The sequence below is a fragment of the Strix uralensis genome, chromosome 4 (assembly GCF_047716275.1).
Source record: "Strix uralensis isolate ZFMK-TIS-50842 chromosome 4, bStrUra1, whole genome shotgun sequence".
Classification (NCBI taxonomy): domain Eukaryota; kingdom Metazoa; phylum Chordata; class Aves; order Strigiformes; family Strigidae; genus Strix; species Strix uralensis.
In genome coordinates, this window is record NC_133975.1 from 46,834,294 (window position 1) to 46,848,594 (window position 14,301).

General features: G+C 35.7%; 1 protein-coding gene across 10 annotated transcripts in view; it reads right to left on the reverse strand.

The window, feature by feature from the left end:
• RAPGEF2 (Rap guanine nucleotide exchange factor 2) overlaps positions 1–14,301 on the reverse strand; it is a 188,650-nt gene that overhangs the window by 42,033 nt on the left and 132,316 nt on the right. For 9 of the 10 annotated variants that reach the window (XM_074866573.1, XM_074866575.1, XM_074866568.1 and 6 more), the window contains one exon: positions 5,617–5,748. The exons of the other annotated variant lie outside the window; for it this stretch is intronic. In XM_074866573.1, coding sequence (XP_074722674.1) covers positions 5,617–5,748 — 132 coding nt within the window. The remainder of the gene's footprint in view (positions 1–5,616; positions 5,749–14,301) is intronic. 10 annotated transcript variants of the gene reach the window in all.

Genomic DNA, 14,301 nt, shown 5'->3' on the forward strand with positions numbered 1-14,301 from the left:
GGGTGAAAAAAAAAACAACCAAAACAATCATTCATTCCCCTTAGGTCAAACTGGGCAGACAGGGGGAAACAGAAGGCCCTGTCGGTCCCTTTAGACTGATATGAAAGGAAACTGGTTAAGCCCAACTCTACTGGTCTTTCATTTTTTGGAGGCATCAAGAACATAGATATAATGAGAGGTCATGGACTACATGAAAAGCTAAAGAAGATTACCTCCTTTACTGCCTCATTTCCTTCTCCAACCAATTTTTGGTATCTGATGAGAAAAACATCAGAACTGTCCAAGGGAGATGTTTGCTTATCCAATAGATCTATACCTTTACAATCAAGTAACTCTCCCGTACTATAACTGCTTCATCACATACGCCTGCACACACATGCCATCCTTACTATGGGAATGAAAGTGGGAAGACTTGTAGAACTGCTTACAAGATGACTGGCTCTGTTTTAGGTGGTCTTCACAGTTTTTGTTTCTACACTAGTTTGAGGAAAAAGTTTCCAGCTGATCTTAACAATATAAAGAGAAAAAAAACTATAAAAATCTTAAATTTAGCCACATTAACTACTGATTTCTTAGTATTTTAAACAGAATATTTTAGCCCAGATAGACTTTTTTTTAATTTTCATTTTAACCACTTTCTTTAGGAAACATTAAGGAAAAAAATACATCATTTTGAATAATCCCCTTTGTGACTGATGTCACCACCTGAATCAACAATCCACAATCTCCAAACATGCAAGAGAAAAATACTAGAAAAAAAATTTAAAAAGCATAGAAGACACTTGTGCAAACCACAAACATGTTCATTGTCTGGTGCAGTCCTTCAAGTCCATGAAACTAACAAAGAAAGCAGCCAAGCTGAGCGCAAAAAAACCACCCCCACCTTATTTTTTGATCATTGTAGTTGAAGGTGTAAAAACTAAACTAAAAAATTAAATCAAGAATGTTCATTAGTAAAACCATTAATTTTTTGCTTCATAATTTATAAGCCAATACTGATACAAAACACAAAGAACACTGGCACTACAACTCACATGAAATCACTTGCAAAATTCTCATTAGCTTGGAAGATTTTCTCCTGTCATTATACAGGCACATTGGATCCAGTTTTTCCATAGAAAGAAAATATGTCAGGGGTTTTGTTTACATTAGGTTTCAACTCACTGAGCAAAAGTTTACAATATAAATAAATTGCGATGAAATTCAATCAATGTATTTGTTTATTTAAGAATTATCATATATATAACAATCAATTATAACTATTACGTGCACAAAAATCATACATAAATCTAAGGTAGTAAAATTATATTTTCATACTCTACTAAAATAAGTGCCATGAAATACCTTAAAACTCCTGCAGTCTAAGATTTTTACTGCTCTCTCTCTTCATATTTATTCTTTCATTATCTACTACAAAATTTACAGCACGGCAGCCCACATCTGTCACAGGAGTCAGTCTGAGCACTATTCCTCCCTAGAGATAGAAAAATGTAATAATCCAGACAACGCACACCAGGAACAGCGTACTCCCCTATCGCCAACTAACTGCCACTTTCTCAAAATGGAGCAACGTTTGCTGAGACCACAGGCACACAGAACAAGGACTCTGAAAGTTATTCCTAGGCTATAAATTGCAGAACAGATTAGAGGACCTGAACTCACCAGGAGTGCTAAGGTATTGCACAGGACTTTGCCGAAGCTGCGGCAGGGAGTTCAGTAGGACCTAGTTTACCTGACCGTTTCAGACGTCCTTGCATTACCCAGAGCCTTGCACTGCAGAGGCTAATATAGTCAGAAAGACTGACTTAATCTTAAGGTAAAACCTCTTTTATTTTGCATACAACAACGTAAGGGCAGGCTGCACGGACTCTGGTTTGAGAGATAAAGATTTGGGCCCTCTCAGAAAGACTTTCTGGAAGGTGGACCTTTCTTCTACAAGTTACTGTATCAGACTTGTGAGAAAACAAAGTTGACATCTTGAAAATTTCCAAGCAATACACGCATCCTGGGAGGGTCTCGGAAAGGATGTTCCCGGTTTCCTGTACCGCCAAGAGTATCTGGGCAGACACGAGAGGGCACATAGGGCTGGCAGGAAGCCACCGGGCTGAGGACAGGATAAGGCAAAGAAAGGCTGGCAAAGGAAAGAGCTGAGCCAACACGCCACCACCTTCCCAAAACAGGGAGGGGGAATAACACACGCTCATGGGCTTAAATCTCCTCACTCTCAAACTGGGATCATCATTAGGTAATATACATGACAGGTATAGGAAGCATTTAGGAGCATAAAGGACCAGGTATATGGTTCCATATAGGAAGCATTAACTAAGCATGAGAAGCAAGAGCGAGCAGCTGAACATGAGAATCAACAGTGAATGATTTGCTTTGCCAAGTCAGTACAAGACAGAAGCATTGTTCTTGGCAAATACAAGCCAGCACAGAATCTATTAACGTTCAGCATCCCCTTCCTCTCCAGTCACACTATGGAGTTAGTCACTTTATGAACTTATTTCCTAAAATAAAAGTAGCAACATTTAAGGACCTTACTAATTGGCACCTGAAAAATTTGAGACTTGGGTGGAGTAAACACAAAGTATTATTTATTTTATTTTGGTAAGTACTTCTTATCCTAAAAGAAGTTCTTTCATGTACAACATTTGACAAATTTAGTTACAGCATTAATATTTAAAAGGAAATATTCTCAGCTCAATGCTGAAAGCATCTGAAGATTCAGCTTCATGATTTATTCAATAAAATCTTAAGAGGCCATGAACATATTTTTACTGCAAACAGCTGCTCTTAAGGCTACAGAACTAAAACTTACTAGTATGCAAAACATGATATATCATTACCTCGGTTTTCAACAGTAAAGATCTAATTAATAGTAGAATTTTAAAAAGAAAACATTTATTTATCAATTGCAAGATAAGATGGCAATCTTTCTAAATCATTGTCTTCTACTTAGCCATAATGAACAGAAGTCCACCCTACTGAACAGAAACATGCCATTATATACAGAACCTAAGAATCAGAGGAACAGCACTGAGCTTTGCCTAAGACCTATTAAATTTGAAGTAAAAAATTAACATGTAGATGACTTGGTTATGGTTTTACTGTCCTTGAATAAACACTTAGGAGAGAATTAAAAGGCAAACAATTGAGAGAGAATGACTGATCCAATCTCTTAGTTTTAAAAACTGTTTCTGTTAAATGACTTGACCCTACAGAAATCAACTTACAGCAATTCTATTTTGTTGTGAGGCTTTTTTGGCAGTACTTTAACCTAAATTAACATTGCTATATTACATTCCTTTATGACTGAAAGCGAGGTCAGAAATTAATGATTTACTACAATATGACAAATCATTAAGTCAAACAATACTCAGTACCATTAAGCTAAATTCAAGAATTTAAGAACCTTAACAGTTTCCACATCTGAACTTATCAACTAATTTTCTTAATGTTTCAAGTATGTGTATTAACACAAAAACTTGGGGTTACATTCCACAACACACGCTCATATTTCTCAATGTTGTTAAAATAACCAATGTCCATAACAATTACTTTGATATTGTACAATTACACAGTTCTCAATACATCTGTGCCAAGAAATCTTTAAATGAGGTATTAATTATAGATTAATTGAAGAAACCAGATAATATTTAAGATCACCAAGAATGGATATTTTTTAAAAATTAGATTTAAACTAATATCTTAAAAGTAAATGTTCTCCATGTACATACTTCAGAAAACCATCAACTCTCTCCAAACACCAACCATTCTGTTGATTCCATAATTGCAAACAAAACTTATCATAGGAGTCATACACCAGGTTGGTGACTACATAGAGAAGTATTTCTCTTAAGTTTCTGCACAGTTGTGGGTGGTTTGTTTGTTTGGGTTTTTTTTTTTGGATTTCCCAGAAATTCAGTGATCCTTTTTACAGTTATGAAAGTTTTGTTGAAAATCTTTGCAAAAATTTACTTCCAACTTATCTAAAAGAGTAACTGTAGGACTATAACTACATGCCACCTACAACCGTGTCTCTAGAGGTACTCGTTATTTTTATGTTAAAGTGAAAATCTTTGGAGTGAAAGGTATGAAAAATCTATAGAAGACTTGAACAAAGCTGATTTTACATCTTCTTCACCCTCAACCTAAGTCCTGTCTCAAAGTAATCCTCTCTTCAGAAGAAATTCTGACAAATATACTTGACTGGCATATGCTATGCCTAAAGTGTTCAGTTACTTTGACATTTTTCACAAAAGTTAACCTTTGCATTATCACAATTACTCTCTAAATTGAACTGGGACCTTTTTATAGCTTATCTTCTCCCACATAAAAGCCTACAAGCTTACTCCCCTGAAGGAGACTACATGCTACAACTATGCTCACAACTGAACTTGTATGTATTGTACACATGATGCTTTTCACATTGTTTAAATGGCTACATTTGCATTTTTTGGAAGCATCCAAAACAAACGTTATTCCTCTTCTAGTAAACTACTTCATGTAGAAGTGATCTCATTAACTTTTTTATGTTAACTTTGATAGAACAACATTTTAATTAGATTTGATTCCTTTTTTTCTGAATAACAAATTGCTATACTTCTCTATCAGGACAAATCCTCCTCTGACATTGGAAGAACTGTAAATATCCAGTGAAGGATGTAAACTTCCTCATTTTACTTTATTTCAGATTTTTTCTGAATTTATACCTAGAGGAAGCACACATACCCCCAAGAGCTCTAGGGACCCTCTGGATCAGATTCACAGAAAGTCTTTCCAAATTCAAGCTGCTCCAAATGAAGAGCACAGAGCTTTACAACAAGAAGCCCCCTCAGAAGTACAATAACTTAAGTGTGTCACCACTTCAACCTCCCCACCTTTCCCAGGACAGCCAGGAGAGAAAGCATTACTGAGAGGCTAGCAGGGTGAAGAAATTGGAATATGCCCCTCAAGTCAAAGCCAGCACAGGCTGCATATTTCTTTCTCCCTATCACACAATATGTTCTAGATTTTGAAGCCAACACGTCTAAGCACTATAAAATACAGCAGCAAGAAGAAATATCTCTCACACTGCAAGGTACTAAATCTATAGTTTTGAAATTTTGATCTGTAAATATCACAGCAGCTGTTATGCATCTGGCAAATCAGACAGAAAGACGAGGTGAAGTGCTGGAGTCAGGAACAGAGCCCCTTTACGTTCTAGGTCCCACAATGGCCATCTGCTGGAGAGGCTACACTAGTTTTCTATGCTGAAGTTCAGGAAGATTTCATCCCCTCAAAATCACAAATCACAAACAAAATTCATAAAGTACAATCCTGAAATGTTGTGAAACACTACATCTCTACATTGCTGACTGGTCCTGACCAACTACTGCAACACACATCATACCACTGTGCTGCAGATTACTTGCTGAGTTTTCAAACATCAGATCTAATACATAGAGCATAAACCCCTGAAATTAGTGCAATTCAAACAAAAAATAGTTTTTTGAAGCCTATTAAGTGCTTCTGCAGACAAAAACTGACAATACGCAATAGCATGGGCGTCAAGCCATTAACATCAAAACTGTTGGCAATTGCACCTCCCATCAGCATCCATTCCAGTCTTACCTGGTAGATATCAGAAAGGCTGCTGCTTCCTGAATCACTAGTGATGCTACATCCTGAGTGACTAGATGAAACGTGGGTCACCTGTGGGTGGAGACTGTCAGTAAGGTGCAGCTTTGTGAAATCTGCAGGAAGCTATAGGTGGAGCAGAAAAAGCATCATTACAATCTGAGGTAGATACACAGCAAAATGAATTCAAGTAATCTATGTCACACTTTACTCCCTGCCAGTACTGAGTGTATCAGGAAAACCACTGGGACTTGAGAATGCAGCATAAAAGTTTGAGTTTTGCAGGTTTTTTTAAAATTAATGCAGAGGTCAGCAAAATACCACCAAATTGCTGCAAATATAAGAGATTTTAAAAAAATATATACCTGAGGACAAACACCGGTGAAGCAATAACCCTTATGCCAAAAATATTCAGTATCTTGTTATGGAGTTTGGATAAAATTAAAGTGCATATGAATATTGTGCTAGTTTCAGTATCAGTGGTTTCCTGTAGAATGGGGATTAACAGCGAATAAAGTCACATACTTTTAAAAAAAAAAACAAGCACTGCTCTGGATTTGGCTGTTTTGCTTCTGAAGCTGACAAAGCACATGAGACAAGTAAAATCCAAGCCACTGAGCTATCTGTTATACTTTGAGCCAAATAATATCATGGCAAATAGGAAATGCGGGAAGACTGACACAACTGCAAAGGGCTACAATCCTGAAATGAGTTTGCTCACACGCGGTGCTGAAGAACAAATCGAGACAGTATAATTTAACAAGCATCCACCAAGATTTGCAACATATATTTACTATTGCTTTACACACAGAGCTCCCATGAAAACCTTTAAGAACTGTAAACATTGCCAGACTGCAGAAAGTGAACTTTGATAAAGGAAAATATTTGATATCTGAAGAAATATTTAAATGCTATTTCAGGGACAAATTACTCCTCTTCCCAAGATGCTTGCGTCTCACTGCCAGTTAATAAAAGTATGTTAATTTATCAATTTTGGTATGTAATAAATGCTTCAATAATTTAAGAAACCTTTGTTCTTTTTCTTTTTTTTTTGTTTCAACTCAGACAAGGTAGATACTTTCTATGGAGGTGTGTTTACACCAACAGAGCATGTCCATCCATGTCAGTTATGAATGCTATCTTGGCACTATTACTGTTCCCCCTGGATGGAAATTAAAATAAGACCTCCTTCAGCATTAAGTCGATCAGTATAAAAGGTTATAAAAAAAGTCATCTGCAAGTCACAAGAGACTATGCTTGAGAAAATGACTGGCTCTATATAGCTAAAGGTACTGAATGATTTTACTGCTGTTTGCCTGGTCTAAGTCTGTTTATGGAACATGCCCTGAAACAACTTTGGCTTTAGGATTTGTGGTAAGAGCACAGACAACTGGAAACCTTAATCTTATTTAGACCAACTGGCATTTCCTATTCTAATACACCTGAAAAGGATTTCTTCCTTATTACAACATGACTGCATGAGTGATAGCACAAACGGCTACATTTTAAACCATTATTTCTTAATATTTTACCTGGAAGAGGGGCTAAAAACAGGAACCGGACATTAATTATCCTAAAAAGGTCCAGTAAGCCCAGAGCTAGAGCTGATCTTCATATACCGATCAACAAAGAAAGTGCAATTAACAAAAGTAATACTCTAATACATACAGCCATGGATGCTGCCTCCAGAAAAATCTAGTTCTGTTCACCACTGTTGATGATATACCAGGGGAAAATGCAGCATTAAGGAGTTATATTATCTGTTGTCTCTGCTACTTTCCTTTTCAATCTGTAATACTGAATTATCACAAAATTGAACAGTATATACTGATATTCAGTTTATATCAATTTTTGATTATGATTTGAGCTATTCTACAAATAAGTATACATTGCATAGGTACAATGTATAGTAAATGAACCACCAGAGCTTTTGCAATGTGCTGATGGCTACTCCTAAAAGTACAATCTTTTAGAATTAAAGCAGTCCAGGTTTATTCCCAAGTAGAAATCCTACATATTATTTTAAGGTACATACACAAATCATTTAAGATTTGCACATTTAATAACAACTTACAAAGATACAGTATTTGGAGAGTTTTACATTTTATAAAGTAATAACTACTTCAATCCCAAATAAATATTACCTCCATAGGGACATGCATGTCAACAGTCTTGTGCCCAAATGTGTTAAATTTCTCATAGTCCCTTGCAAATACCGCCATGTCATTAACAACTGCATTTATCAATGCAATAACCATTCTTAGGAACCTTACATCAAAGCAAAGCAAATTAGTATGTTAAAAAAAGAAATCAAGCTATTTTTAATATAACGACTGCACTTAGTGTTGTAAAAGAACAGCAAGGATTTACTACTTTTTGTTACTATACAGTCACGAGGAAGAGGCAGGGGATTTCACAGTTATTGATGAAATACACTGCAAATAAAAACAAGCTTTCTGGATTTTTTTGGCTGCAGACAATCAGCTGAATGTTTGGTGATTACTGGTTTCAGAATAACTCCAAGTCAAAGCCATGCAGCATGAGCTGGACTTGCCAAGTGGTGACAGCAGAAAATCAGAAACAGGCATTTTACTTAGGGCAACCTAACTAGTCACTTTGATCCTAATCAAATAAGACTACTCACAAGCAGAAAGCACATGCTCACATCTTGGCAGAATACTACATCTCTGTGCTACACGCCCAAAAGCAGCATCCACTTTGACCGCCCTACCTCCAAGTAAATTAAGTTAATAAGTTAAGGTGAGAAGTTGTGTGATGAAAAAAAATACAAAAATAAGGTGAAACATTTAAATTGTGAGCTCAATGAAAAGTACGTGTGAGAAATACATGCATTTCTGTCTTTGTTACATACTGCTAATTAAAATGTTTAACGTACAGAGTTCTTCTATACAGTGGAGAAAAAAGTAAATCACCGATGACAATGAAAAACTGCATGTGCTTAAATCTTCTGCATAAGAGGCTACACCTGTCAGTCCTGTCGCACAATGCTTGGTAAGTGGGTTTTGGTAATCAGAGCAAGAATAAAACACAATGTTCAGCCACTGCAGTACTACCAGCAACCAGCACAAAGTTGTCTGGCCCACACCAGGGTATTTGCATCTAATTTCTTACTTGAAGTGGAACGTGATTAGAAAATAACATCATGAAACCATGCTATTATATCCAGTGAAAAAAGTGGCTAGGAACATCAGTCTCTGATTTTGAGAAACTTATGACAGTTAACTTCACTACAACAGGTGTATTTGCTGTGCTACTGAATATCACTTTATTATGAAATTTTTAAGCACTCGGTGCTTGTATTGAGCTATTATTCCATTCAATGGTTTAGTACTGACTTTAGCGTAACAGTAAAAATAAAGGTTTCCTTGTACTGTTTTAAAGCACGTACAGGATAGATCTAGCACATGCTTTACCCTCCAGACCATGCAGTAATATGAGAAGGCCTAAGCACATACCCTTTGCCTCAGTAACATCACCTACCACAGACTGAAGACACCACAAATGACATCAGAACTAAAGTGTCATTTTTATCTTGTTTTCCATTTTCATCAAATGATGGATAGTTTTAAGGAGTCATTCAAAGTAATAAGGATCAAAAGCAACTTGTGTATTTACATAATGAGCACTTATTTTTCTGCAACAACACTAAAATATAGCTTTAAGCCAGCAACTACAATATTTCTTAACTTTATTACTGAACACAGAGTCAGCATCACAAGAAACTAGCAGACTGAGTAAAAACATAGCAGGGTAATTTAGAGAAATCAATGCATGATGTGTTTTTAAGTAACTATAGTTTCAAAATACATTATATGTACACTATATTAAATAATTAATAGTCATTAAAAGGGTCATATAACTGTCCTCATAACCTATTTTCACGACAAACTTCAAAGGTGAGAAACACTAAGGCTGCATATGCAGAGATTTAATGAAGTATAAAAGGGGAAAAAGGTTTTAATACAAAACATGAACCGATAAAATAGTTAATACTAAAACCCTAGTCTTAATTTGACAGAGGTAAAAGCAGTATTTTATAAATATACATGTAGCTCTTAATAAGTGAGCATGTGTGCAGACATGTACACATGGATAGAAACCAAAAGAAAAACAATACATCTGGGAACTCCAAATTTTTACTTCTTGAAAACCCTAAAACAAATGAAAACTTAAACAATCATGTGAAACTATCACACGGACAAAGATATATCTCCATTCTGAACTGTACAATACCTTAAACCCTATCACATCTTCCTATCTTAAAAGCAGCATTTTATTACTTCCACCCTCAAAGTGAGTCATTGCTTTATGCATGCAAAGCTAACAATTACTTTGCTCTGATTATGTTCCTCCTATTTTAAGAACATCATGATTTTCTCCTACTCTACAGCGTGCCTTTCTGTATAACAAAAGGCAATTTCTGTTGCAACTTCTACTCAAGAAATCATTGGGCTTATCCTACTAATAAGTATTTTTAAAAAGTAATATATTTTCAGAATATTTACTGGAGAATAAATTAAAATTTATGGATATAGTATAAAAAGGTATGAAAACAGCAAAACATGAGTGAAACACTACCAAAAACTTTTCTTCATTTAAATAGTATTCCTCTATAGTTTTTTGTTGTGAGGGGTTTTTTTTATTTGTTTTGTTTTTTAAATGAAGTTATATTTGAAAACAAGTATAAATACAACAATGGGAAAAACAGACACAAGAATGTAATTTTAAAATACAAGAGGAATTCTGGTTGGAGAGCTCCAATAAACCACTCATTTTAGAGCAAACAAATCAGTAAGCATTTTATAAACAAGGTCTCCTGAAGCCCGGTCAGCACTTTATGAAAGACTTACAAAGCCCACAAAGTGACTGAAATACATCTGCAAAAAGATGGAATTAAAGAGAGCAAAGGTGTAACATTCTGTTATGCAATTCCCAACGAATGATCCTATAGGTAATTAAGCGCCACTGAGACAGGCCAAGTAGAGTAGACATAAGACAACACAAAATATGACATTTACAGCCTCTATTTCCACTTTCTGAAATTAAAGAAACACAAGCAAACACTGATTCTTCAGACTTTAAACATGTGCATCTGAGCGCTTATTCTGTAGTATCTCTTTATTAATAGAATAATACAAAAAAGCCACCATAAAAAAAATGTTGTCTATTTTTTTTATAGATGATGCACTTAGTCCCACAAATCTAAATAAATTACAAAGTTATTTTGGTATTCTGCATCTTTTCATAAAGGAAGAGCAACAGCAGCCAAATAAAATAAATAATATGCCTTAGTCTTTCCTATTTTTTTTCCCCACCAAGATAGAAATTTTAAAATTTTTATTGCACAAGAGATCACCAACCCAGTCTTCTTCAGAATCCTATCAATTCAGTAACATTTTATTTCACTAGTTTATGTAAATGTTCATTCTTATATTAAATCTTCATAGGTCTGTTGTATGTGTTTTAAGGACATATCCAGATTTACGATATTTAATGACCAATGGAAGAAATACTTCTAATAATGGTGGGTATTCATCAACATGCTATTTCAACATAATTCTTTCACTAACCAAAAGAGACATCAAGGAAAACATTTTTATGGTTCAGTGATTTAAAACACAGAAGTCAATGCAAATAATTAGGGAATAATAAAGTAATTTCTATCGATTCTGTCTACAGACACGATGCAGGCTGACATATCCAGTGCAGAGTTAAATTTCAAATAAAAGTTTAAACTTTATACAGTTCAGATTAGGATGCAATTCCCATGGAAGCAGGATTTCCTTGTACTGAGGGGTGGGATGGAAAACATCAAGAAGTTTCTATGTAGTTTCTCTGAAAACTTCAGCAGGAGTTAAATAAAAACCTTCTGACTTGAATTATGTCTTCTGTATATCATTCACTTTATACAGTAGTATCTCATGTATTTTGAATCTCCAAATTTGTCTCAAATGGACAGCTTTATGTGAAACTGTGGCTCAAATTTCATGAAGACCAACTCTTAAAACTTTCTTCATCTGGAGTACAACACAAGACACAACCCATGTTCTGAAAATACTGCATTTGGGTACTATTGCTGTTAAGTAGTTGTTTATATACAAAGCCCACAGCAGAACAACTCTAAAAAATCAGCATTATAAGGACCTTTTCTGGCAAGCTCTTCATATTTTCCTGCACTGATACTTTGCCGTAGGTAGCCCCTCCTAAAACTATTCAAAGGTTTAAGCTAATGCAACATGATCTGCTGGTCTTGGAAAGAGAGCAAGACACATGGGAACTTCATTTTGCTTTCCTTACCAAACACACAGTGACTGCCACTTACTGTACATCTCATAGCTCCCAGCAGCTAATCCTATGAGCATTTAATGCACTGAACATAATTATCCTTTGCTGGAAGGATTATTGACTTCTGCAGAAGGACAGAGGTGGTGAAATGTAAATGGGTATCTGGGGAATGGCAAAAACTCTCAGGGACAACTCTTTGCAAAGGAGAAGTATGAAATGCATCAATGACATATACCCATTCTTACTTATAACGTAACTACCTTATCTGTTGGAGGATCAGATCTGTTTGTATTTGCTTTTTCTTTTGACAGCATTTGTGTGTCAGATTCAGTGCAGCACTTCATACTCAAAAGTACCTTCTTCAGGACATCTGGCATAGACAATATTCCTTCTGCAAACACAAATGTCAATTTGAGCAACAGCTCAAATTATGTAAAAATTAAAAAAAAAAATTAAAAAAAATTGTTTCATACAGGTATTTACAGTGATTGTGAACCAAGAATTTACAAAAGAAAAAAATGCAGAAAGGATTTGAACTAAACCATACTGAACTAAAGCATACTAAATTTTCCAAAGCTCTTCTAAGGGTTTTGAAATTCTGAACTCAAACCATTATAATGTATTTAAAATGAACAGCAACAAATCTGCAAGATCAGAATATTTTTATTTAGAACCTTATTCAGAAGTCTGTCTCAGTCAGAAAATACCTGGTAAAAGTGTGACTTCTTCACTGGGCAACAGTGGAAAATGTAGTACTTTTAAAACACAGTATCTGCGGTGGTTTTAAAGACATAACAGTTCTGCTCCAGGGATCAAAATAAAGAGACTGTTCTACAACTGTTTTGACTGTGGATACACATTTAAGTACCAGCAACTCTGACAACCTCAATCACATGGAGAAACATGGTCTGTCCTCTCACAACATTTAAGTCATTTTACCTCACCTAGCATTAATAACAAAGCAGTGCTGTTTGCATGGGCTAGGCTGATTTTACAGAGAACACTATTTCTCAGACACTGTGTACATTTTTTTTTCCCCATGTCCTTCACAGAAAAGGAGATCTGTGTCTCTGTCTGTATCTTCTACTTAATTGCTGGAAGATTTCTATCTGTTAAAATTTTTCCCAAACAGTGCAGTGGAACTGAAACCTTGCAGAACTGAGTATGAAGGCTTTTCAGGTCTTCCTCCTCTTTTCACTAACAGTATCTGGTATCTCATATTGATCAGTTTGGTTTGTTTTATAAACATCTACAATTCAGATCAGATCCCACTCTTAAACAGTAGTTCAAAGTGTGAAAAGCAGAACCTCTATTCCAGTATGTCTGCATGTTTATAAGGACATACCCTATCACTCTTGGTACCACCCCACTGTCCCATCAAGCATTTGCTTTTAGAGCCCTGACAGAGCCTGCACAGCCCACGCCCACACACAAGAGGACTAAGAACACTGAATAAAATCGGGAAGGGAATTTGAGTTGTAGAAATCTGCATAATGAAAACTGACAACTAAGGATAGGCACTCAGTGACAATTGCAGCTTAGGCTGAAGGAAAAACTGTTCTGAGGCATTTCAATTGATTTCTGCAGTATCTCTAGGGTAGGAACGTAGAAAACCGAGCTCAACCACTGAACTTCAGTAAATGCTCCCCATTATTTAATAGCAGTAGACGTGGAGGACAAAAAATTAATAAGGCCTGGCTTTGCAGAAAGCTCTCTCTTGGGAATAACTGATTTTCATATTAACATAATGCATGTTCCAGTTGATGTTTTTCCCACAGTTAGATATTTCTAAATACTTCCTCTTGTGGCTGTTTTGGTGTTTAATATGCTGAGAACTACTGCTGGGATGGAAACTAAATGGCCTGCTTTCAGGGCTTTTGGAGACCTATAAGGTTAAATTTTGAACTCTTTGGCCTGTTACAAGTAACTGTGGGAGAGGAAGGAACAGAGAACCTGGTCACAAACTGTTTCCACAGGAAATCAGACAAAAGATTTATGCCTAAGGATGTAAAAGCAAAAAAAAAAAGTTCAAGAACACTTTATGTGGGCACATATGTTTACAGGAAATGTTAATTCAAACATTTTTAAGTAAGATGTTTTAAATCCTGCAGAACATTTTAAGTAAGTGAGGGGATGCTCATGTACATCTCATATCCAGAGTAATTTTGGGTTTCTTATATAGCAGTCTTACAACCAGACATGGGAGATGCTAAAGAGCAATTACACCAGCAGGGGTAAAACTGACAGCACTTGCAGGCAAATTTTATTTTCAGCTTTAAAGCACCACTCAGGATTGAAAACCACTACAGACAAGTAAAGGAGTCTAGCCCAAAGGTGAAAACTTCTATCCTGGGTACATTTCAAATGGTTAAA